The 21,979-nt window shown below is 40.4% G+C and overlaps 1 protein-coding gene across 4 annotated transcripts; it reads left to right on the top strand.

Annotated features, from left to right (window-relative positions):
• Nucleotides 1–6,368: 6,368 nt before the first annotated feature.
• Nucleotides 6,369–19,663, top strand: pfkfb1 (6-phosphofructo-2-kinase/fructose-2,6-biphosphatase 1). Of its 4 annotated transcripts, none has more exons than XM_051949103.1 (14): nucleotides 6,369–6,482; nucleotides 10,649–10,774; nucleotides 10,943–11,039; nucleotides 11,529–11,595; nucleotides 11,928–12,002; nucleotides 13,545–13,601; nucleotides 13,692–13,813; nucleotides 13,922–14,129; nucleotides 14,257–14,403; nucleotides 15,587–15,691; nucleotides 16,916–17,045; nucleotides 17,179–17,241; nucleotides 17,325–17,389; nucleotides 18,137–19,663. In XM_051949103.1, the coding sequence occupies exons 1-14, from the start codon at nucleotides 6,431–6,433 to the stop codon at nucleotides 18,194–18,196; spliced, it is 1,374 nt and encodes a 457-aa protein (XP_051805063.1). In that variant the 5' UTR covers nucleotides 6,369–6,430; the 3' UTR covers nucleotides 18,197–19,663. The 4 variants fall into 4 exon arrangements, with proteins under 4 accessions (XP_051805063.1, XP_022045518.1, XP_051805064.1 ...); XM_022189826.2 differs by lacking the exon at nucleotides 6,369–6,482 and adding an exon at nucleotides 7,925–8,530; XM_051949104.1 differs by lacking the exon at nucleotides 6,369–6,482 and adding an exon at nucleotides 7,926–9,029.
• Nucleotides 19,664–21,979: the final 2,316 nt, after the last annotated feature.

Below are 21,979 nucleotides of genomic sequence, written 5' to 3' on the forward strand. Positions count from 1 at the left end.
CAGGCACGACACGGCGCCCAGCGGACCTGTGGGAGAGACACCCAGACTCCACTCATGCACACACGGCGCCCAGGCAGGAGCTCTTCCATCAATCCTTCCTTCAATCTAAGATGGCACCTGTGACTGGCGGTGCCTCTGCTCGGCTCCTGTGTAAACTTTTCATGTTAATTTTTTCTGCATATGTGATCATATCAGCCCGACTAACTAATGGATGTGTTTTGGCCTTACAAACTTATGATCGGGACTCACTGTTTCGTATTAAAGAGACTATGGAGGGCCTGTTTAATACACAGGATCGTTATAAACAGGCGTTTCCTCCCCCTTGACCATTGACTTAAACTTACTGGAATATTTGTTGCTGTTCCGGGCGTCGGGCAAGGTCCGCAGGAGCTCGAGGAAAAAGCGAGGATCGCGGGCCGGTGTCCAGGTATGGCGAAGGCCACGAGTGTCCTGGATCCTGTACAGCGTTTGAGTCTTGGTCGTGGATGTCCATTGGAGCAGCGCACTTCTGTGTTTCCGTTAGCACGGACCAGCTGGTGCCCACGCAACCGCTGCCTTCGTCCAATCGCGCTGCACACCTCGGACACTACCTCCGTGACGTCTTTCACGATCCACCTTGGTCTCTTGAATGCTTGTTCCATTGGTAACAAATCATTTGCCCTGAATGATCTCATCTCAAGGGAAAATTTGGATATAATGTGTATTACAGAGACTTGGCAGAAAGAAGAGGAGTTTATTCATTTAAACGAGCTCTGCCCTACTGGCTTTGCTGCGCACGGGAAGCCCCGCCCCCGTCGAGGTGGAGGGGGGCTGGCATTTGTCCATAAGGAGGATCTTGTTTGTAAAGTGATTCTTTCACAGGAATACTCTTCTTTTGAATCACAGATGGTCAAGGTGGGCACCTTGCACCCTCTCTACTGTGTTGTGGTCTACCATCCCCCTGGCTCTGCTGCTGCCTTTTTAAAGGATTTTAGTGACTTTTTATCCTCTATTATAAAGTTGGAACCTGTTTTAATCCTTGGAGATTTTAACCTTCATGTTGACAATATCTCTTCATCCTATGCAATGGAATTTTTAACAGTGACTGAAGCTTTTAACCTTGTGCAACATGTTTCTAAGCCAACCCACCGAAAGGGCCACATTTTAGATTTAGTTTTTACACTTGGCCTGGACATTTCTAATGTGTCTGTGAACGATGTCCACATGAGTGATCATTGTCTTGTCTCATGTGATTTGCATTTTAGTCCTGAGCCCAAACCTTTAGAAGTAAGGTCCAAGAGGCGCATTATCACTGCTAATACTGCAGAAAGGTTCTCTGTTTTGTTTGATCCTCTTCTTTTAACAAATTGCTCTGGTGTAGATGATCTAATCCAGTGTTTTGATGACCACTGTGTAGTGATTTTGGATCAAGTGGCCCCTGTTAAAGCTAATCTGACTACACAGAAAAAAGCATGTCCTTGGATTAACGAGCATATTTTAAGTTTTAAGAGACTGTGTCGAAAGACTGAACGCCTGTGGAAATCTACTAACCTTGAGGTACACAGGCTCCATCTCAGGAATCTTATGTCATCATACAATGAAATGGTTGAGAGTGCCAGGTCCAACTACATCCGTCAACTGGTGGCAGTGAATAAGAAAAACCCTAAAGTGCTGTTTGACACAATCAATTCTTTGGTTAGCCCTGCTGCTCCTGTAACTCCTGTTTTCACCGAAGCCGATAGCCATGCCTTCTTGAATTTTTTCATCGATAAAATCAAGAAGCTCAAGGATAATTTGCCACCCCCTCAGTGTGGTGCCTCGGTTGCTATTGAGCCTGTCTCCAGCATGTGGTTCACTTTTGAGTCTGTAACTCTCGCTGATGTTTTGGCATTGGTAACCAAGATGAAACTTTCATCCTGCTCCTCTGATGTCATCCCCTGTAGATTGTTCTTAGAGGTACTGGAGGCAGTCGGTCCCTGGGTTACCGAAATGATAAACCTCTCTTTGTCATCAGGTGTGTTTCCAAATGCCTTCAAGCACGCCATTGTGGAGCCATTACTAAAAAAAGTAGGTTTAGACCCGGCAGACCGAAATAGTTATAGGCCTATCTCTAAGCTGCCATTCTTGTCAAAGATCCTTGAGAAGGTGGTTTGCAATCAACTGTCTTCTTACCTTGATCAGCATAACTTCTTTGACAAATTTCAATCTGGCTTCCGTAAGCACCACTCCACGGAAACAGCCCTACTGAAAGTGTCCAGTGACATAATGATGTCTGCCGATTCGGGTCAATGTACCGTGCGAGTTCTCCTGGATCTGTCCTCAGCTTTTGACACTGTTGACCATCAGGTCCTGTTAAGTAGACTGAGGGATCAGGTGGGTCTGTCGGGGTCAGTTCTCCAGTGGTTTACCTCATATTTGTCTGGACGTAGTTTTTGTGTGTCAACAAACCAGATAAAATCACAGTCCGTGAATCTATTGTGTGGGGTGCCTCAAGGCTCCGTCCTGGGCCCTATTTTATTTTTACTGTACTTGATCCCCCTGGGTAAGATCATCCAAATGTTCAGGGATGTTTCTTACCACTTGTATGCTGATGACATTCAGCTCTATTGTTCTTTTAAACCGGCTGAGATAAAGAAGCTTGATTCCTTTTTCCATTGTTTGGCAGAAATAAAACAATGGCTTAGTGAAAATTCTCTTCAGCTCAACGCAGACAAAACTGAAACACTCATCGTCGCCCCTGACGTCTCAATTCCAGGGATCAAACAGTACCTTGGTGAGGGCAGTCTGCAAAATCGAGTCTGAGAAATCTGGGTGTTTTCCTTGATAAAGACATGTCTCTAGTGCAGCACTGCAAGCAGCTGACAAGAAACTGTTTCTTTCAACTAAGAAAAATCTCTAAACTCAGGAAAATGGTCTCATGTAATGATTTAGAGCTCATCATTCATGCTTTTGTTTCATCACGTTTAGACTACTGTAACAGCTTGTTTTCATGTCTGAACAAGAGGGAGCTTTTGAGACTGCAACTTGTGCAAAACTCTGCAGCGAGAATTTTGACCCGCACAAACAGGCGGACTCGCATATCTCCCATTTTAAAGGAGCTTCACTGGCTGCCAGTCTCTTATAGAGTCAACTTTAAGATTTTGCTTCTAACCTTTCGGGCCTTGCATGGTCAAGCTCCTTCTTATATTTGTGACCTGCTCCAGCCTTACTCCCCTGCGAGGGCTTTAAGGTCTGTGGATCAGAATTTGCTAAAGGTGTCACGTACTCGGTTTAAGACCAGAGGAGCCCGATCATACCAGGCTGTTGCTCCCAGGCTTTGGAATGATCTCCCACTCTCTCTCCGCTCAGTTGCGTCTGTTGGCGCTTTTAAAACACAACTTAAAACCTTCTTGTTTGCTCAGGCTTTTGCTTAGTTTTTGTGGCTGTTATGATCCTATTTTTTTAGTTTTGACTATTTATGTGTATTTAATTGTTGTTTTTATTTATGCTGTAAAGCACCTCGTGGCTCTCTGTCTGTGAAAGGTGCTATATAAATAAAATTTACTTACTTACTTACTTACTTGTTCGGAGAGGTTCATTTGACTGATTCCTCCCAGACAGTCTCTGTCTGCTGTTCTTCCTGATCATAAAATTATGCCATGAAGCAACAGTGTCACCGGACGTGTTCTTTGATATCTACACATCCTGATGTATAAGAGAAACCACAACACTTTGTTTTGTGTCTGCAGCAAAAAAATAATCAGTCCATCTTAAACTGTCATTTAGGACACAACCACACGCTCAAGTCTGTACAGAAGATGTAACAAAACCACAACCTAGATATGGTTGCCTGATCTGCCGTGTTGACTCAGTGTGAGCTGTGTCAAGTGAAAAGTGTACATAGATCATTTAAAAAGAAAAATGTTTGAGTGGCTCTGCTTGAGTGAAATTTTAATTAGTAGCTGTTTGTGACAACACAAAGGAAAAGTCTTACTTATTAAATCAACAGGCTATTCTGAAGACTTGTTTCAGAGAAAAAAAATACATCATCATCCATAAAAAGTTAAAACTGAACCTATATGCAGTTTGTTAGTCAATCTGATCCTCACATACAGCCTCTGTGGCCTCAATGTCTGTGATTTAATGTGTAAATCAAGAAGAGTCCCTTGTTTGAGCTGATCATGCAACTGTCCTGGTGAGCTGCCAATGGAAAACAAGTGAATGTATCATGCTACATGCAACTGACTAAAACTGACCATTCTGTTTCTTACTAATTTTTTTGCCATTCAAGCAGTTTTCCCCTTTGGATCAATCAAGTATTTTTGATTCTGAGTCTGATTTTAAACCACCTCCTGTAAACCCACTGCCCAGTTTTGCTTTTATATTTTAGACATTTTAGTTTTCCACTTGGGAATGTAGAATTTCATAGCAATATTGCGGTGAGCTGTAAAGCATTCAAAACAAACTGCAAAAAGCCTCTGCAAGAACACACAGGAAGGTATGTCCTCTTCAAACACATACACAATAAGACTGAGCAAGAAAATGGGAATATATATATATATATATGTGTGTGTGTGTGTGTGTGTGTGTGTGTGTGTGTGTGTGTGTGTGTGTGTGTGTGTGTGTGTGTCTGTCTGTCTGTCTTGGCATGCTCTCCATCAGCCCATTCCTGTTGCACAAATTCAAACAAATTTGCTTTGTTTTTGTGGTTCTCCATTTTGCATTTGGGGATTTTCCTCAGGTTTTCGATTGGATTTAGATCTGGTGATTGAGCAGGCCAAGGCATGGTTTCAATGTTCTGGTTCTCCATCCAGGCTTTAACTGACCTTTCCGTGTGGCAAGGGGCATGGTTTTGTTGGAAAATCCAGTCATTCGAGGCAGGAAAGAGTTTTCCAGCATATGGAAGAAGGCTGTTTTCAAGAGCGCTGTACATGACCTGGTTCATTTGTCCTTCACACAATTACATTTGCCCTGTTCCACCCGTACTGACGCAACCCCAGATCCCTTTCATGCTTTATTTCTTCACTGTAATAAAAAAAAATGGGTTAATTGATGTTTGATGTTGGGCATATTCTGATTTTTTGTTGTAGTTTAGGCAATATGTGAAAAAAATGTTGGCAAAAAGGCCTTATATGGCCATTTTCTTTCTGCCATACCCGAAATCAGGTATTTTGCATCACATCTCCTGAGCTAAACTGTTGAGAGGATGTGACTTCTGATGTCCTCCCATTTGTTTTGATGATAAAGGATTACAGCCATACCAAATGCACCATAATATACTGTTCAGATAAATAGTAAATGGTGAATTATAAGAGAAATAAATCACAACACTTCAGTATCTAGGTCAGATCTCATAATATCATGTCTGTTGCATGCAGGTTGTGTAGCGATTTAAAGCTTAGTCCTTTTTTTTAATTAACCCTGGTAATACAGTGACTGTAAAGAGTCAAATGATATTCATATGACATCTTGTCACTAAAATAGCACACCTTTTGGTACTAGTGTCATGTGTTTTCCTCTTCATTCCATTCCCCATGGTTATACACATGCCTTTAATTTTGGTTATTTGCTACTGTCTGTCAACACTTATCACACCAGTTATCACAGCTGTTTGCCAGATCCTTTGATTGAATTACTCTTTGTTCTGTTTGTCTCACCCTCTGTTACTGATTAGCAGCCATACGCAAATTAACCCCTATTCATCCTTGTATTTACAAACGGCCTCCTCCCTACCCTCTGACCCACTCTTTGACCTTCCCTATAGAAGTTACTCACCAAATGCTCTGGATCGGCTTACCTTCACAGACTCCTGCTCTGTGTTGGTCAGCCCACTGTATGCCACAATACCAATAAACACCCCACTACAGCAAACATTGAAGGACTTAGAGTGAAATTTCTTCAACAATGTCTTCCACCATCTGTATACATGGATATACTGTATGTAAGCCGTCTTGTGTGTTCTGTGCTATACTAAAGACGTCACATACGATAATGCAACTGCACTCTGGGTTTTGATCTCAAATATCACTCCCTGCCCATTGGTGCAAGAGTGTAAGATTAGTGAGATTAAACATGTGCCACACAGATGGCCATAGGGCCCCCACTGCTGACATATATCATGAGTGATCACACTCTGTAAGCCTTAATGTTGTCGTGTCTCCCTGTGCAGCGACAGTCACTGTCTCAGTGACCTTTGCACTTGCCATGATGTACACGCCAAATGCCGAGTCACCCTCATCTCCTGTGTATGTTGTGAACTCTGTCCCTGGCAAACATTAAAGGACAGGCCCAGTGTGCTGCTATCATATGTCCATGTGTCACGAAAATCAGGGATGGGGGTGGGCTGAGAATACTTTGGCATGGGGGTTCAGCTTCTTTAAAAAGATCATAAGTTCTGTTGCCTCTGGCCATATAGTTCTGTGTGTTGATTGTGTTGATGGTCTGCTGGTTGCTGCATTGGGATTAACACAGAATGGAGTTTCCTCATCCGGAACGTATGAGGCTTCTGAGGTGTGACAGTGCAGGTGAGATCACGACAAACTCAGAGAGCATGCGACAACAGTACACAAAGGGAACCTTACACCAAAGTTTCTACTAGCATGTGGTACATGGAGATGTGCTACTACATACTGACTGACTGCAGCACATAAAGAGTACAAATAGACTCCATGTGGTGTTGTGCGTTATGCAGCAAAGAAGCAAATCCCTACTAAATGAAAAAACTGCTCAGTTACATTTATAGAGGTAATACAAGCTTTGAAAGAATGTAGAGTAGCAAGTCCTGCAACTTCCTACGAAGAGAAAAAAAGTAATATTTGACAAGTCTGCAATACCAGGGGAACAGAAGAGAGGTGCTTTCAAATATTTGCTACAGTTTGTTAAATTCCTGAGAACTTCCTCTTAGGCCCCTCATGCGCATTTACGGTACATGCTTTAATGTGTGCACGTAAATGTGCATGAGAAGAAATACAAGGACCAGAATTTTCTATTTTTTTGGAAGATGTGTTTTTTTCGTAATGGCACAGCTTATTCCGGAAGTATTTGTGGCTATCTCTGCTGTAGAGTAACTGCCTGTCAGACTTTGAAAACAGGCCAAAACTGGGTACAGGATGTTCTCTGTTAGTGGTTCACAGAATGAGTGACATTAAGGCTTGAGTACTGGGACCTTGATATAGAGCCCACTGAAACATCATATCATGACATTTTCTGAAGCTGGGTTCACACAAAAAGAGTTTCAGTCTGATCTACCTTGGTCTACTTAGAACCAATGTTTGCTCCAAAATTTTTGATGATCTGAACAGTTGACCGATTCAGTTTGAAAACTTTAAAACTGCTTGTGGATTCTTGCAGTCAGTTTTGTGGCCTGTGATAGAAAATGATTGTACTCCCAAATGTCTGCTAAATGACTCTGGCCAATGATCTCTGACTGACAAATCTTTTTTCAGTGGCTGACAGATAACCAAACCAAGTAACTAGATGTCAGTGTGTCAATGACTTGGAAAAAAAAATATCAAAATTTCATAGGTTTGTTCTTTGTGCTATAATCTGCAGAGTTCAGCAAACGGCAGAACAACAAAAACCTGCAGGAAAACCGACCTGAAAACCTCAGCTTTTATCACAATGAATCAAACACGGTCTCCAAGTTACATAAAGACACCAAACAAACACAGAAAGACACCGAATCCAGGTCAAACTGAGCCACGATCGAGAAAAAAAACCCCGCCCTTAAAATGTGCCCCTGCCCTGTTTCTTGAGGAGACATGACAGCTGACAGGGGCTTCAGCTGATGCACAGCCGAAGTTATTGTTCACATGCTGAATCTAAATGCAAAGTGTGTAATAAAATAAAAAAATATTTTTAAAAAATGAAAAAAGATTTCTCTCAACCATTGCATTTCAAGGAGTTTTTACACATAAAGTGTTTTAACAGAATCTGAGAACATGGTATGATCAACTTGTAGTTTAATCTAGTGCAGGACAACAGTAACTTCATTGAGTTTAACAGATTTAAGGTCCAGGTTAAACTGCCTTCTAGTAGTGAGAAAGAAGAAGCCCAACTCCACACTTCTCAGGCTGATACACAAACCAAGCACCAACTTTGCTCATTTACATTCATCAGAGCATCCCTCTTGTGGTATACGTGTTTTATGTGACTCTGTTGCTCTTACTCTGACTGAGAAACCAGCTTAATTTCAGCAACAGATGTAAAACACAACAGAACTGAATGCTTCTGTTGTCTGACGTCACTGCAGAGAGTTTGGCAGCTCTGCACAGGCCTTTATAATCATGAAACAGACGGAGAGGCAGACAAGCTGCATGGCCTCAGATCCGCCCCCTCCTGCCTCCCAAGTACTTCTCCTTAGCAACAGTCAGCTGACCTGCAGTAGATGTCCAGTGAAGCACACACATGCACACAGATCACAGAATTGTTCGCCTCAGTCGTTCTTTCCTAAACGCAGGCCTCATGGCTTTGACAATGAACATGTCCACAGAGCAGAAGAAACTCACACAGACTCCTCTGCTCAAGATCTGGGTGCCGTGGATGGGATGCAACTTGAACCGCAGGAGGGGATGTAAGTGAAGTAAATAATCACGTTTGGCATTGCAATAGAAGCCACTCTGCCCTTTGTTTGTTCTGCCTCTGCTTTAACTCAGTTCTTGGTTCAGCAGATGAAGTCTGCATTACCACTTCCTGCAGTTACAGGTTAGTTGCCTGCTGTCTGTAAATGAATCCTTTCCCTCTGATGCTTCTGGACTGAGCTCTGTCCTGTCAGGGATGCAAGTAGGAAGGCAGCAGTCTGGGAGAGGCAGCCAGGCTGGACCGAAGCAGGTCAGAGTTGGCTCTCTGTTCAGTGTCTGCTGTGCCCTTTGAGCATTTTGCTGAAGCAGCATACTCCATTGATAATCGAACAGCCTGGAGGCTGACACACTGTCTGTCCCTGCATGGACACACATACCCCCATCCGGGTACTTGTGGGGGCTCAGCTGACTGGCAAGCAACCCTGTTGTCTGAGTTATAAATTACTGGCATTTTTTAAACCCAGACAGTAAAGCACGCTGAGTCACGACCGGGTAAGAAACAGAAAATGTTAGCTTTGTGTGGAAATGTGACCGGATTTATTTCAAAAGTGATCCTGACAAGGGACATTTAATGATACAGTGGCGCCTCAGTAAGTTCTCTTTTCTTCACTGTAGTTTCAATAATTGTGAGCCTGGATACAGTCTGAAGGAAGGCCTTTGGTTTATCCACTTGGAATCATGGTGTTAGATTAGGATGTTTCATGTAGCCGAGCTGATTTTAACACAGTTGGAGATTAGCAGTGTTTTGTCCTCGTGATTGTGAGCCATATGGTGCAGCTCACTGTGCTGCTCTGCTTGTTTCTGCGATGAGACTACATGTAGAGGAGAAACATGTTGGTAAATGCTGTTCTTCACTGTCCAAGGTTGTATTTGACAATTTCCAAATTATGTTTTCATTGTTCTATAATCTGTTTATTTTAGTTTGTGGTTGATTGGGGCAGTTTTCTGCCATACATGGCCAGATAAGACATGTGACTCTGCAATGGTTTTCAGACATCTGAGCTGCACTGTGGAGCTCTTATTTCCTGTTAATGAAGACTGCAGTGACGCACAACACATGTATATCAACACAGAGCATCACTGAGGTGTTTGTGACTCTAGATAATCTTTGATCATCTGAACATGAGACAGATGCTGTACTTCTGAATAATAGATCACATGTGCAGTAAACGTTTGTGAAGTCTCAATCTCATTGATCTCCCTTCCCAGATAGCAAACTATGGGTGAATCAATGTTGAATCTATGTTGAGACCTAACGTCGAAATTATACAGAAAGCGCAAGGTTGATAAAATGTTGAGTCAACGTTTGCTTTTCAACCATAAATCACACTTTACCCAGATAGCAAAAGATGTTAAATCAATGTTGAATTAGGGTTAAGAAGGTTGAATTGTGGTTACGGTTGAAGACTGACGGTTGGATCAACGTTGATTCAACAACATTTTGTCAACATTGAAGTTTGTGTTTAAAAGATACCATTGAATCTACATTGTATTTTGGTTTAATTAAAATGTTTGACAGGTCAATGTTTAATTAATGTTGAATCTATGTTTGCAAACATGTAATCTATGTAAGCAAATGTTGACTCAACATTTTATCAACCTTGCGCTTTCTGTATAATTTCGACGTTAGGTCTCAACATAGATTCAACATTAATTCACCCATAGTTTGCTATCTGGGTTCTCACCACAAAGAAAAAAACAGGACAACACTTAACCTAAATCAAAATGGGTGTTTACATTCTGGGTATGGCAACTTGCTGAGAAGGTACATGTAAGATTGCTCTGCTACTCAAAGCCTCCAAATCTTTACTAAAAACCTCAATTTGCATGTGTCATTCAGCCCAACTACAACACCAATGTTAAAGAAAATACCAGTGTCATTAAAAAAAGACAAAAGCCTGACAACAATCCAACCTAACTAATTTTGCAACGACTGTCAAAGTCAAGCTGACCACCATCAAGGTGATAGAAGCCATCGCCAACAGAAACACTAGAGTAAGCCCCAAGAAACATTTGGAGGGGGACATTACTACTGTCAAGGAGGAGTCTGGTGTCTGTCAGTAATACTGGCAGCTATGAACACCATGAAGTCATGTTTGTTTTCTTCTCAGCCTCTGTGCCGCAGTTCTGTAACTCTCCTACAGTGATTGTGATGGTTGGATTACCGGCCAGAGGGAAGACGTACATCTCCAAGAAGCTAACTCGCTATCTGAACTGGATCGGGGTTCCTACAAAAAGTCAGTTTCCAAAGTAAATCTTTGAATCCTGATCACATAAATGCATGAAACAAAGAGCTGAGTATTTTATTGGTAGCTGTTAACTACAGTTCATCATACATTCTTTAAGCTCTTTCTGCCCAAAGGATGAGTCTACTCTGCATTGTATCTGTTTTCCTATTCACCCAGTGTTTAACGTGGGGCAGTATCGCAGGGAGGCTGTCAAGATCTATAAGAACTTTGAGTTCTTTAAACCTGATAATGAGGAGGCCATGAGGATCCGCAAGTAAGTAGGACACTAATATTCTCATAAGTCATTAAAAGATGAAAGTCACGGTGACTTGGTGGTTAGAACTGTCAAAGATCCCTGGTTCACGTCCCAGCCTGGACCGGGGATCTTTGTACATGGAGTTTGCATGTTCTCCTTGTGCATGTGTGAGTTTTCTCCAGGTACTCCGGCTTCCTCCCACAATCCAAAAACATGCTCAGGTTAATTGGTAACTCTAAACTGTCCGTAGGTGTGAATGTGAGTGTGATTGTTTGCCTCTATGTGCAGCCCTGTGATAGACTGGTGATCTGTCCAAGGTGTCCCCTGCCTTCACCCTAAATCAGCTGGGATAGACTCCGACCTAATGAGAATTAAGTGGTGTATAGATACTGGATGGATGGATATGTGATACATCTTCCACTTTCTTTATCACACCTAACTTAACATCCACTAATATTTAGCAGGGTTTTTGTTGCTTTGCCTTTATTGGTCTAACTTTTCCTTCAGGGCCTGTGCAGCAGCTGCACTCAAAGACGTCAGTGCTTACTTCACAAAGGAGCAAGGACAAGTAGCTGTGAGTAAGAGGACAACTGAAAATCTCCCTTTAATCATAATAAAACATGCTGGTTATTCATTTATTTATTCTTTTTTATTATTATTGCCAGAGAATATAATAAGCAAATGAGACAAAACATTCTGAACAAAATTTCTGCACGTATAAATATGACTTTCAAAATAGAAAACATGATTTAGACATCCACATTGCATTAAAATAAGCAATGTAGAACAACAGCTTTTTATTCAGATGTTTGATTGTTAATAACATAATTTGAAAGAGCATGAATGTACTTTATTTCCAAACACTATAGGGATGTGTTGACCCCAGCTGTGTTCTTTCTCATACAGGTATTTGATGCTACCAACACCACGAGGGAGAGGAGGGCGGTCATTGTTAGCTTGGCAAAGGAGAAAGGCTACAAGGCAAGTGACACTTTTTATATTTAAAGGAATGATTAAAAGAACTGCGCTTTGTGTTTGCCTTTTATAAAGAGTGAGATGAGAAGATTGCTACCACTGGAATGTTTGGACACTAAATGCTGAAGCTGCAGTGGGCAGAAATCTGAAAACAAGCACAAAAACAAAGGAAAAACAAGCTTCAAACATGCATAAATACTGAAAATTAAAACTACAAGTCAACATTCACTTCTTGCTTGACACCGGATTTAAATCTCTCTCCTGACTGAATGTTCTCTGTTAATCTATTGCCCCACTACGTCCCACACTAAGTGCTAGCTTTGCAGCAAAGACTCTTTATATCTGGTTGAATAAAGTCTCCATTGCAGGATTTTTCTTTTTAAACACTCATGTCCATCCTGCTGTTGTCTGATGCTGCAGGTATTTAATAAACTCAGAGCAAAGACTAATATTAGTGCCGAAAGCTTCCCTTTGAACACTTCACACAACTCAAGTACCAACCTAGTAAGATTGTCGTCACAACCTTTATGGAAAACTGAGCAGGGTGTGCATTCAGACATGCAGACGACACGTTCAGCTGGCGTCACAGCTGAAAAGGAATGCTTGTATGAAAGGGGCTGTAAAGACTACTGTTTTGTAGAGTCACAAAAAAAAAAAAGATTAGGAACTACTGCTTGAATCTTAATTTGTGTGTTGTGTGTTATGATTGTTGTATCTTTCTATTTTTTTAATTAAAAAAGTGGTGCAGATGTGTAGTTTCATCTCAAGTCACTTGGTTTAGAAGATTTTGAAAGGTTCATCTAGAATTTCTGCCCAGTGATGCCAAGAAATACTGCCAATCCCAGCTTTAATGTACTATCAACAGCCAGTTAGCTTTGCTTAACTACTGGATGGCAGGAAACAGTTGAAATCTACCCACCAACATTCTTAAAGCTCACTAAATACATGCTGTACTTCATTTGTTAAAACCATTTAAAAAATGTTTTTTTTTTTTTTAAAAAAGCTAAGGATTTAGGCACAGTTATAGTTCGGACCATTCTGTGCTGCAGTGCTGGTTTCCTCACAAACTCATTGTGATGATCATAGACTTTATAAAAAAAGATGAGCGTCTTTGAAAAGTCAAGCCATTGTAGAAGGGCTTTAAAGTGCAACACCACCTACAGCCACTGGGTGCTGGCTTCAAAGAGCTCCGGCTCCAATAGACTCCCATTCATAAAAACAATAAGTCCATACATTTTTTCCTTAAGTCATGATGTTTTTTTTTCTTTTTTATATACATAAATTCATTCCTTGTGACTGGTGTTCCAGGCCTCCATCTGAAAATAATTCCTGAATTAAATAGAATTCAGGCTTCAAAGTCTGTGTAGTTTGGGAGTGTGGCTGGCTTGATTTAGCTGCCTTTGATAAGAGTCCTTCCTCCACTGTCCTAAGCTGAGGTAGCCATCTCTTGGCTGGACTATGCTTTGAGGACAAACTAAGTGACAAACACATGGAGATGTTTCACAATCAGTTAATAAATCAGAGCTTTGAATGACCTTTTTTGTGCAGGTGTTTTTCGTAGAATCTATTTGTGATGACCCAGAAATCATTGCAGAGAACATCAAGGTGAGAAACACATTTACAAAACCAGCAACATTTACAGAGGCCGAAGCATAGTGTTCTCAGTTAAATTCCAAAACTGGCTTTTGTTTCCAGCAAGTAAAATTTGGGAGTCCGGATTATGTGGATCGTGACATAGATGAAGCCATGGAGGACTTTGTCCAGCGGATCGAGTGTTACAGGGCAAGCTACATGCCTATAGATGATGAGAAAGACAGGTAAGACCTACAGATAGATGGACAGATATACAGAAAAATAACTTGCTCTTGATTTCTGACAAAGTTGTTTTTAAAGTGTGTTTCATTCATTGCCACGACTTTGATCAGGAAACTCTCCTACATAAAGATCTTCGACGTGGGCAGCAGATACCTGGTGAACCAAATTCAGGACCACATTCAAAGTAGAATCGTCTACTACCTGATGAACATCCATGTCACACCGAGATCCATCTACCTGAGCCGCCATGGAGAGAGCGAACTCAACCTGTTAGGTCGCATTGGTGGAGATTCAGGCTTATCTCCTCGAGGACTAAAGGTGAGCAGACTGAGCTGTAAAGATGGCCTTTAGGGGGTTCATTCCTTTTCTTTCAATTATGAACATTTAATATTTTAGACGCAAAGAAACATAATCCAATAGAGTGACTCGTCCCCTCTCTCCTCAGTATGCCAGTGCCTTGGCAAACTTCATTAGAAGTCAGGAAATCACTGACCTGAAGGTGTGGACAAGCCACATGAAGAGGACCATTCAGACTGCAGAGACTCTGGGAGTCCAGTATGAACAGTGGAAGGCTCTCAATGAGATAGACGCTGTAAGTACATCCCTGCATCAATAAATTTCTCCACATCTGTTTAATAGATTGCCATTAATGTGTACACACACTCATGTTGCCTTCAAGATGAAGTGGAATAACTCTGATGAACCTCAAACTGTTTAAATTTGAAATCGTTAATTTTTTTTATGGCATTCCCTTCATTCAAAGGCTTTAGTGTGTGATTCATGCCCATTAGCAAATGTTAGCATGTTGGAATTGTAGTCCAATGGTCAGTTTATGTCAAAGACAAAGTTCTGTAAAATGTTCTGGATGAATCTGTGGATTTTTGTCTTCTGGGAAACCATTTTAGGGTTTTAATATCTCTAAAACACAGCCATGACATTTGGTTTGATCTGTTACTAGCAGATCCAGCTGATTGAATGGCTCCAGTAATTAATGGGCCTTTGTAAACAGAAAAGGGCTGCAATAAAAAAGAAAGTGGTACTGAGGCCACAGAACATTTGTGCAAGTGTTTATGAGTGAACGTATCCATCCTTCCTCCTACAACCCAGTTTGGGTCTACATTTTCCCAACTTGTGAGGCCTCAAACATCCATAAAATATAATGTATGGCAAGAATAGGGTTCCATTTTTTTTGCTACTTTCACAATGCAAAATGGTGACGTAGACTCATACATAGGACCCCAAAAACTGGTCTACATAAGGGTCTATATGTTGTCATTTTATATGAAAAGTTACAAGTTACATTCAATGTTTCATTTTGCCTGATTGAGTTTTCACTTATATATACTTATAATGAACAGAGACAACAACAAGACAACTGAAACAGGAGAGTAATTACTCATTAATGGATTTATATTGTATTTATATACAGAAAGAAAATCTCAAAAGCTATTACAATGTCTTTGCTGGTCATAATGTCTAGTTTGCATTGTCTGCTCTTCCTCAGTGTAGTTGGGGCTGGAATGGTGGCCCATCGAGGTGTAGAAAGCTTCTCTCTCCTTTTCATTCTTGTCAGTGGTTAATTCAGCAAACCGTCATACACATGGACTCCCTCATTCAAGCGGCCTCCTTCTGATGATACCTGTTGGCCATCAGAGCTTTTGTGTTTCAGTGCTTCAGATTTTGATTTCAGGGTTACAATACAGCGAATGCTCAGATTATCGTGTACTTAGATTGACTTTACAGTCGTGTTATTAATTTAAATGCTTTTCACTCAGGGTGTGTGTGAGGAGCTGACTTACGAAGAGATTCAGGAGAATTTCCCAGAAGAATTCGCACTGAGAGACCAGGACAAGTATCGTTATCGTTACCCTAAGGGCGAGGTGAGCGCTGCTGAACTATCTTGTAATGCTTTTTAAAAAAGAAAATAGTCTGCTTATTCAACAAAGTATAACTAGGAGTTTTAGGAACATACTGCTCATGCTGAGAATCTGCCCAGTAGAAACATTCAGATCTTTTGGCAAGTGATAGGCTCTGATGGAGCAGTTTGTAGATTCAAGGAATAGCTCAATAATTTTGAGAAAAAATGCTGTTTGATTTGGTGTAGAGTGTACTAAGAAGATTGATGCCATTCTGATATTTGTCTTTGAAATGAAAGGTAGCTGTTAACAGGAGATGGTTGGATTAGCTGAACATAAAGAACGCAAAGAGGGAGTAGGACTACTTCTTAGCAAGTTCACCATTTTTGAAAACACATGGAGGACAACACTTTGTTCTGAAAACAAAAAGCAAGCACTGGTGGAACAGATACTCTCATATTTTTGCTCAAGTAAAATACATCTGTTACAATAAAAGACATTTTATCAAAATGGAGATTATGTAAAAATACATAAGTATAAGCATTCAATCTTGCTTAAAATGTAAATACAAACCATGCAGTACATCCTTTTCCAGAGCTTTATATTTATGGATTTTATTTATTAATGCACTGAATACAAGTCAGTAATGTCACATCAGGTGAAGGTGGGGTTAATTTGAATTATTCTATAATACTGCATTAAATGTAATTCTTCATTCTATTTCATATATCTAGTCCAAATGTGCATATATGAACATCAATAAATCCGTCAAATATATGTAGCAGATTAGAAACTACTTTTTTTTTCCCCAAAATGTGGTGAAGCAGGGGAAAAAAACATAAACTGGAAATAAAGAAATAGTTAAATGTGCTTTAATCTACTAGAGACAACACATAATGTGCTAATTAGTGAGTTTCAGAGGAACTGGAAGGTGGATCGTGTTTCTGTGCCAGTTTTTAATCTAAGCCAAGCTAATTATCTCTTGGCTGTACATTCATAGTTAACGGAAAAATATGAGAATAATCTTCCAATAAAGTTTCCAATAAAGCAAGAAAGGATATTTTCTAAAGTCCAGCCCTTCCACCATCCTTTTTTTTAATTTACTGCCAGACATGTTAATTATGCCAGAATCACATCAAAATCAAGTTTGGGTTAGTTGGTAGCATCTACAGTCAACGCTCTGAGAAGATAAGAATGAATGTGGTTGAAAAATAAGTGAACTTTTAAGGTATTTTGTATCTTGTCCAGTCCTACGAGGACCTTGTCCATCGTCTCGAGCCGGTCATCATGGAGCTGGAGAGGCAGGAAAATGTCCTGGTTGTCTGCCACCAAGCTGTGATGCGCTGTCTACTGGCCTACTTCCTTGACAAACCTGCAGGTATAAATAAAGACCTTCCTCAACTTCTGCACGGGCTTGATTGTTTTCCTTAACTTACTATGATACACAAGTATGTGATGTTGTTTTGATACCACAAACACTCATTGCATATTGTGTTTTCCTCTGTCTGAAGATGAGCTGCCTTATTTAAGATGCCCCCTTCACACGGTGCTCAAACTCACTCCGATAGCCTATGGTACGTGGTAAATGCCTGAGTGTATGACATAGCCAGTGTCTTCAAATCTTCCTCTGACTGTCTGGCTTTCTCTTCAACTGTAGGGTGCAAAGTCGAGTCATATTTCCTCAATATTGAAGCTGTCAACACACACAGAGAGCGGCCAGCAGTAAGTTTCCACATTTGTCATAATAGACGCTTAGCTTTGCCAACTATTAGCCTGAGGTACATTAACTATGTCTGATGTCAGGCAGTAATGTTTTGTAATTTGTATGTATTGATAAAGTGGGTATATGCAGAGGTGAGGAATGATCCTCTCTGCTGAAAGGATGTTCAGCAGAAATATACACATATTTATATGTAATAATAAATGATATATTTATATATTGTTTTTTCAGTCAAAATTCTGTATTTTTAAGTGTTAAGGTGCACTACATCTGTGTAGATTCTCAATGATTCACGTCATGGTTATCTGAGATTTGGAGATTGAAGAAGCCATTTGGATGAGAGGTCAAATGTGAAAAGAAAGGCCTGTGGCTTTTTGCCAAAGCTGCCAGGAATAAGGAGCACTGTTACTCAGTCCCACTCTGACTTTAACAAATTATTACACCTCCTTTTATGGTGACTGCATACTGGCAGGTGCAGACATTAACATAAAATGTGTTAAATGTAAGCATTCACTGAGCAACATAAAAAAAATGATTTAAACTCACACATAAGGCACGCCATATTTATTATGATTTCATCTGTCTGTCAGTGGTCATTTTGTTCCAAATTGCATATTTGTATTGTGTATTCCTAATATATTTAAAGCAAAAGAATGCAAATCCAATGTTAATTTATGCTGTAACTGCCACTGAGCTGACATCATTTTACATTCGATGGACTCTAAATGTTTCTGTCGCCGTCTTTGCAGAATGTCAGCATCAACAGAGACCCAGATGAAGCTCTGCAGACTGTTCCTGACCACATCTAAGTAGTGTTTTATGGGGAAATGAACTTCAGTCATGTGAAACTGGATACGTTGCTACTAATAAGCTTCGCTGAATATTAGAGATGACTCCAGTGAGATGCTGATTGTGTGGAAACAGAAGGCTGGGGAAGCTTCAAAGAAGAAGAAGAGAGATGGTAGAGAGATGGTAGAAACATGAAAACATCAACACAGAAGCACATGGATTTCCCCCCTGCAGTGACTGAAAAGCATCTAACTTTTAGCTGCTTCTGTCTTCAAGATGTCTGCGAAATGTTCCTGTGTTTTATTCTGACAGTATGTGGTTTGCTTTTCTTGAATTGTCCGAATCGTTTACAGAAAAAATGCACTGTCTTAAAGTAGAGAAAAGTATAAATATAAAGACGTTTCCACTACATTCGAGGATTTCATGCATGTGTAAGTACTGTAGAGATAACAAACTGTGTCGCAGGTGTTTGAGTTGTCGAATTAGGAATCAGCACCAAGGACAGCACCAAAACAAACAAAACATGTTGCAGATTTGGACACTTTACTGTGACAGTGTGATGCGGATTACATGACAAAGCCCGAGTGAATTGGACTGGAAGAATGTAGAGACAGGTGACTAATTACAGGAAAAAGCAACATGAATTTTCTAAGATGTTGGGCCACAATGCGCAGCCAGATTCTAAAAGTGTCTTTACTCTATTGGAGGGATGAGGAACATTCTGTCAACACCCACAGCTGATTACTTACAAAAAGCACAAGACATTCTTTTTCTTTTCTTTTTTTGTTACACGTTTTCTTATATTTTTTGTATAAATATGCAAATATGGTCTTATATATCAAAATACTTCTACATTGGCATCAATTTCCAGAACATATATCTGACTATTGGAAGAAACCAGCTTTATTATTATTTTTTTATGTTGTTGGCATATTAGAGCCAAAGGCTGACTCCACAAATTTTCACATTGTTTTTCAGAGTAAAATGTTCTATAAATCAAGCTGTGACTGACATGAACAATCTCTTCTGTAAAAACCTTCAGCATATACAGTAGACAGGAATAAAAATGGGAAGTATGGTGTAAGTGCTGCCAAAGTAGAGATTTCTGGATCAGAGTAGGAGGAAAAACTCCTTTAAGGTAAGATAAGCTGTTATTAATCCCACAGTGGGGAAATTTGCAATGTCACAACAGCAAAAGGAAAAGTGCAAAAACATAGAGGCATCAGTAAGAAATAAAAAACAAACTTAAAATATAGATTAGTTACACTGTTACAATACACTACATAACAATAGCAAAGAGTGAAACAAGCATTGGTTGCACATATTGCATAAAGGGAATATTGATATTGCACAGAGGGTTCTTGATGTTGCACAGATTCTTCCGTGTGTAGAAAATATTAATATTGCACAGATGTGTTCTGTAATTAAATAAACAGATGGAGTGTAATAAATAGTAAAATAAACAAATAATAAAGGTGTATTTTGGATGTTTTCTCACCACTGATCTGATCATGTTTTGGGAGTAAAAACTGTTCTTCAATGGCTGTGCGAAGTTGCTGGATATTGGCGGGAACTGGTACACGCTGTTGTATACGCCGATCCAGAGCAAACATGATCAATGGGTGACATGTCTGGTGAGTATGCTGGCCATGCAAGAACTGGGACGTTTTCAGCTTCCAAGAATTGTGTACAGATCCTTGCAACATGGGGCCGTGCATTATCCTGCTGCAACATGAGGTGATGTTCTTGGATGTACGGCACAACAATGGGCCTCAGGATCTCGTCACGGTATCTCTGTGCATTCAAAATGCCATCAATAAAATGCACCTGTGTTCTTCGTCCATAACAGACGCCTGCCTGTACCATAACTCCACCACCACCATGGGCCACTCCATCCATAACATTGACATCAGAAAACTGCTCACCCACACAACGCCACACACGCTGTCTGCCATCTGCCCTGAACAGTGTAAACCGGGATTCATCCATGAAGAGAACACCTCTCCAACGTGCCAGAATGTGAGCGTTTGCCCACTCAAGTCGGTTACAACCACGAACTGGAGTCAGGTGGAGACCCCGATGAGGACGACGAGCATGCAGATGAGCTTCCCTGAGACAGTTTCTGACAGTTTGTGCAGAAATTCTTTGGTTATGCAAACCCATTGTTTCAGCAGCTGTCCAAGTGACTGGTCTCGGAAGATCTTGGAGGTGAACATGCTGGATGTGGAGGTCCTGGGCTGGTGTGGTTACACGTGGTCTGCGGTTGTGAGGCTGGTTGGATGTACTGCCAAATTCTCTGAAACGCCTTTGGAGACGGCTTATGGTAGAGAAATGAACATTGAATACACCAGCAACAGCTCTGGTTGGCATTCCTGCTGTCAGCATGCCACATCTGTGGCATTGTGCTGTGTGATAAAACTGCACATTTCAGAGTGGCCTTTTATTGTGGGCAATCTAAGGCACACCTGTGCACTAATCATGGTGTCTAATCAGCATCTTGATATGGCACACCTGTGGGGTGGGATGGATTATCTCAGCAAAGGAGAAGTGCTCACTGTCACAGATTTAGACAGATTTGTGAACAATATTTGAGAGAAATGGTGATATTTTGTATGTGGAAAAAGTTTTAGATCTTTGAGTTGATCTCATAAAAAATGGGAGCTAAAACAAAAGTGTTGCGTTTATATTTTTGTTGAGTGTATGTTAAACTAATGGATAGCCCTCATATTTGAATATGTATACTCTTATAAGAGAAAAAAAACCCTCCAGAGGTCAATTTTGTCCTGTCAAAATGTTACTACATACATTAAAAAATGCTTCTTTTCATTTTTTCATGCCATGATATAATAATAACAATAATAACAAGAAAAAGAATAACAATAACTTAAAAATGTGTGTGATTTCAACTCAAATTCCTGCATTAGTTGGTTTAAAACAAAATTCAGGTTGACGGAATTGGCTCGACAACATTTTTCACCTTGAGGTCATGATTTCAAGTCCCCTCCTCTGCCTACGTAACACTGAAGCAACTTTTTTTTTAATTTTTGTGAATTATTTTTTATGCTACTAATATATTTACAATTGGTAATTAGAAGTATCTAATTCCCCTAAATTAATCTAGAGTTATGGTTCAACATAATTTCACTGGAAATTATCAGAACTGTTGGCTTAAGTTTCTTGTTTTTTTGTTTAGTTGTTGTTGTATTTGTTGTTGTTGCTCAGCCCAACCATGAGGTTTTAGAGCACACAAGTCAGAGACATTGCTTTATGAAGTTGGACAACTGACCAAAGTACTGTTTTTATTTGGGCCAATACTGGGTCTTTGTGAAAGAGCACTCAAGGGAAACTCTCATTTGGGAGTAATTTAAGGAAAAAAAGAAGGAGCAGCAGAGGTGGTGGAGGAGGAGGTGTTTTGGTTGTGGGGTATTTTCCCCAAATAGTCGAGCAGGGGTTAAGAATCCCTCATTTCTCCTGGAGCTTGGTGGCAGCAGTGCGCGAAGTTTCCAGTATGCATGTTCACAAGCTGGGAGCTGTTCTCTTTAAACCAGCGGGACTCACGCAACTTTTTGACTGAACTGCACTCTTTCTTTTTTCCTATTAACTCTGGGAGGAAGTTTAAACTCTTATTTTAACAAATTTTGATGTCATTGTCACAGCATCCGAGCGATTAAAGACGTCTGAGGAAAGGGGGTCGAGAGACTTCCCCTGTGCAGAATATAACTTGTGTAAAATGTGAGGTGTGTGTGCTGCTTGCTTCAGTCAACGTGAGATCTCTGGACAATTTTCTTCACTTTGCTGACTGA

This window comes from Acanthochromis polyacanthus, chromosome 6 (genome assembly GCF_021347895.1).
Source record: "Acanthochromis polyacanthus isolate Apoly-LR-REF ecotype Palm Island chromosome 6, KAUST_Apoly_ChrSc, whole genome shotgun sequence".
NCBI classification, from domain to species: domain Eukaryota; kingdom Metazoa; phylum Chordata; class Actinopteri; family Pomacentridae; genus Acanthochromis; species Acanthochromis polyacanthus.

Bases quoted from the DNA above. Each gene is read 5' to 3' on its own strand.
- pfkfb1 (XM_022189826.2), top strand. From the start codon at position 8,365: ATGCACACAGATCACAGAATTGTTCGCCTCAGTCGTTCTTTCCTAAAC. The intron at 13,602-13,691 runs GTGAGAAACACA...TTTTGTTTCCAG, and splicing joins TCATTGCAGAGAACATCAAG to CAAGTAAAATTTGGGAGTCC. The intron at 17,242-17,324 runs GTACGTGGTAAA...CTTCAACTGTAG, and splicing joins ACTCACTCCGATAGCCTATG to GGTGCAAAGTCGAGTCATAT.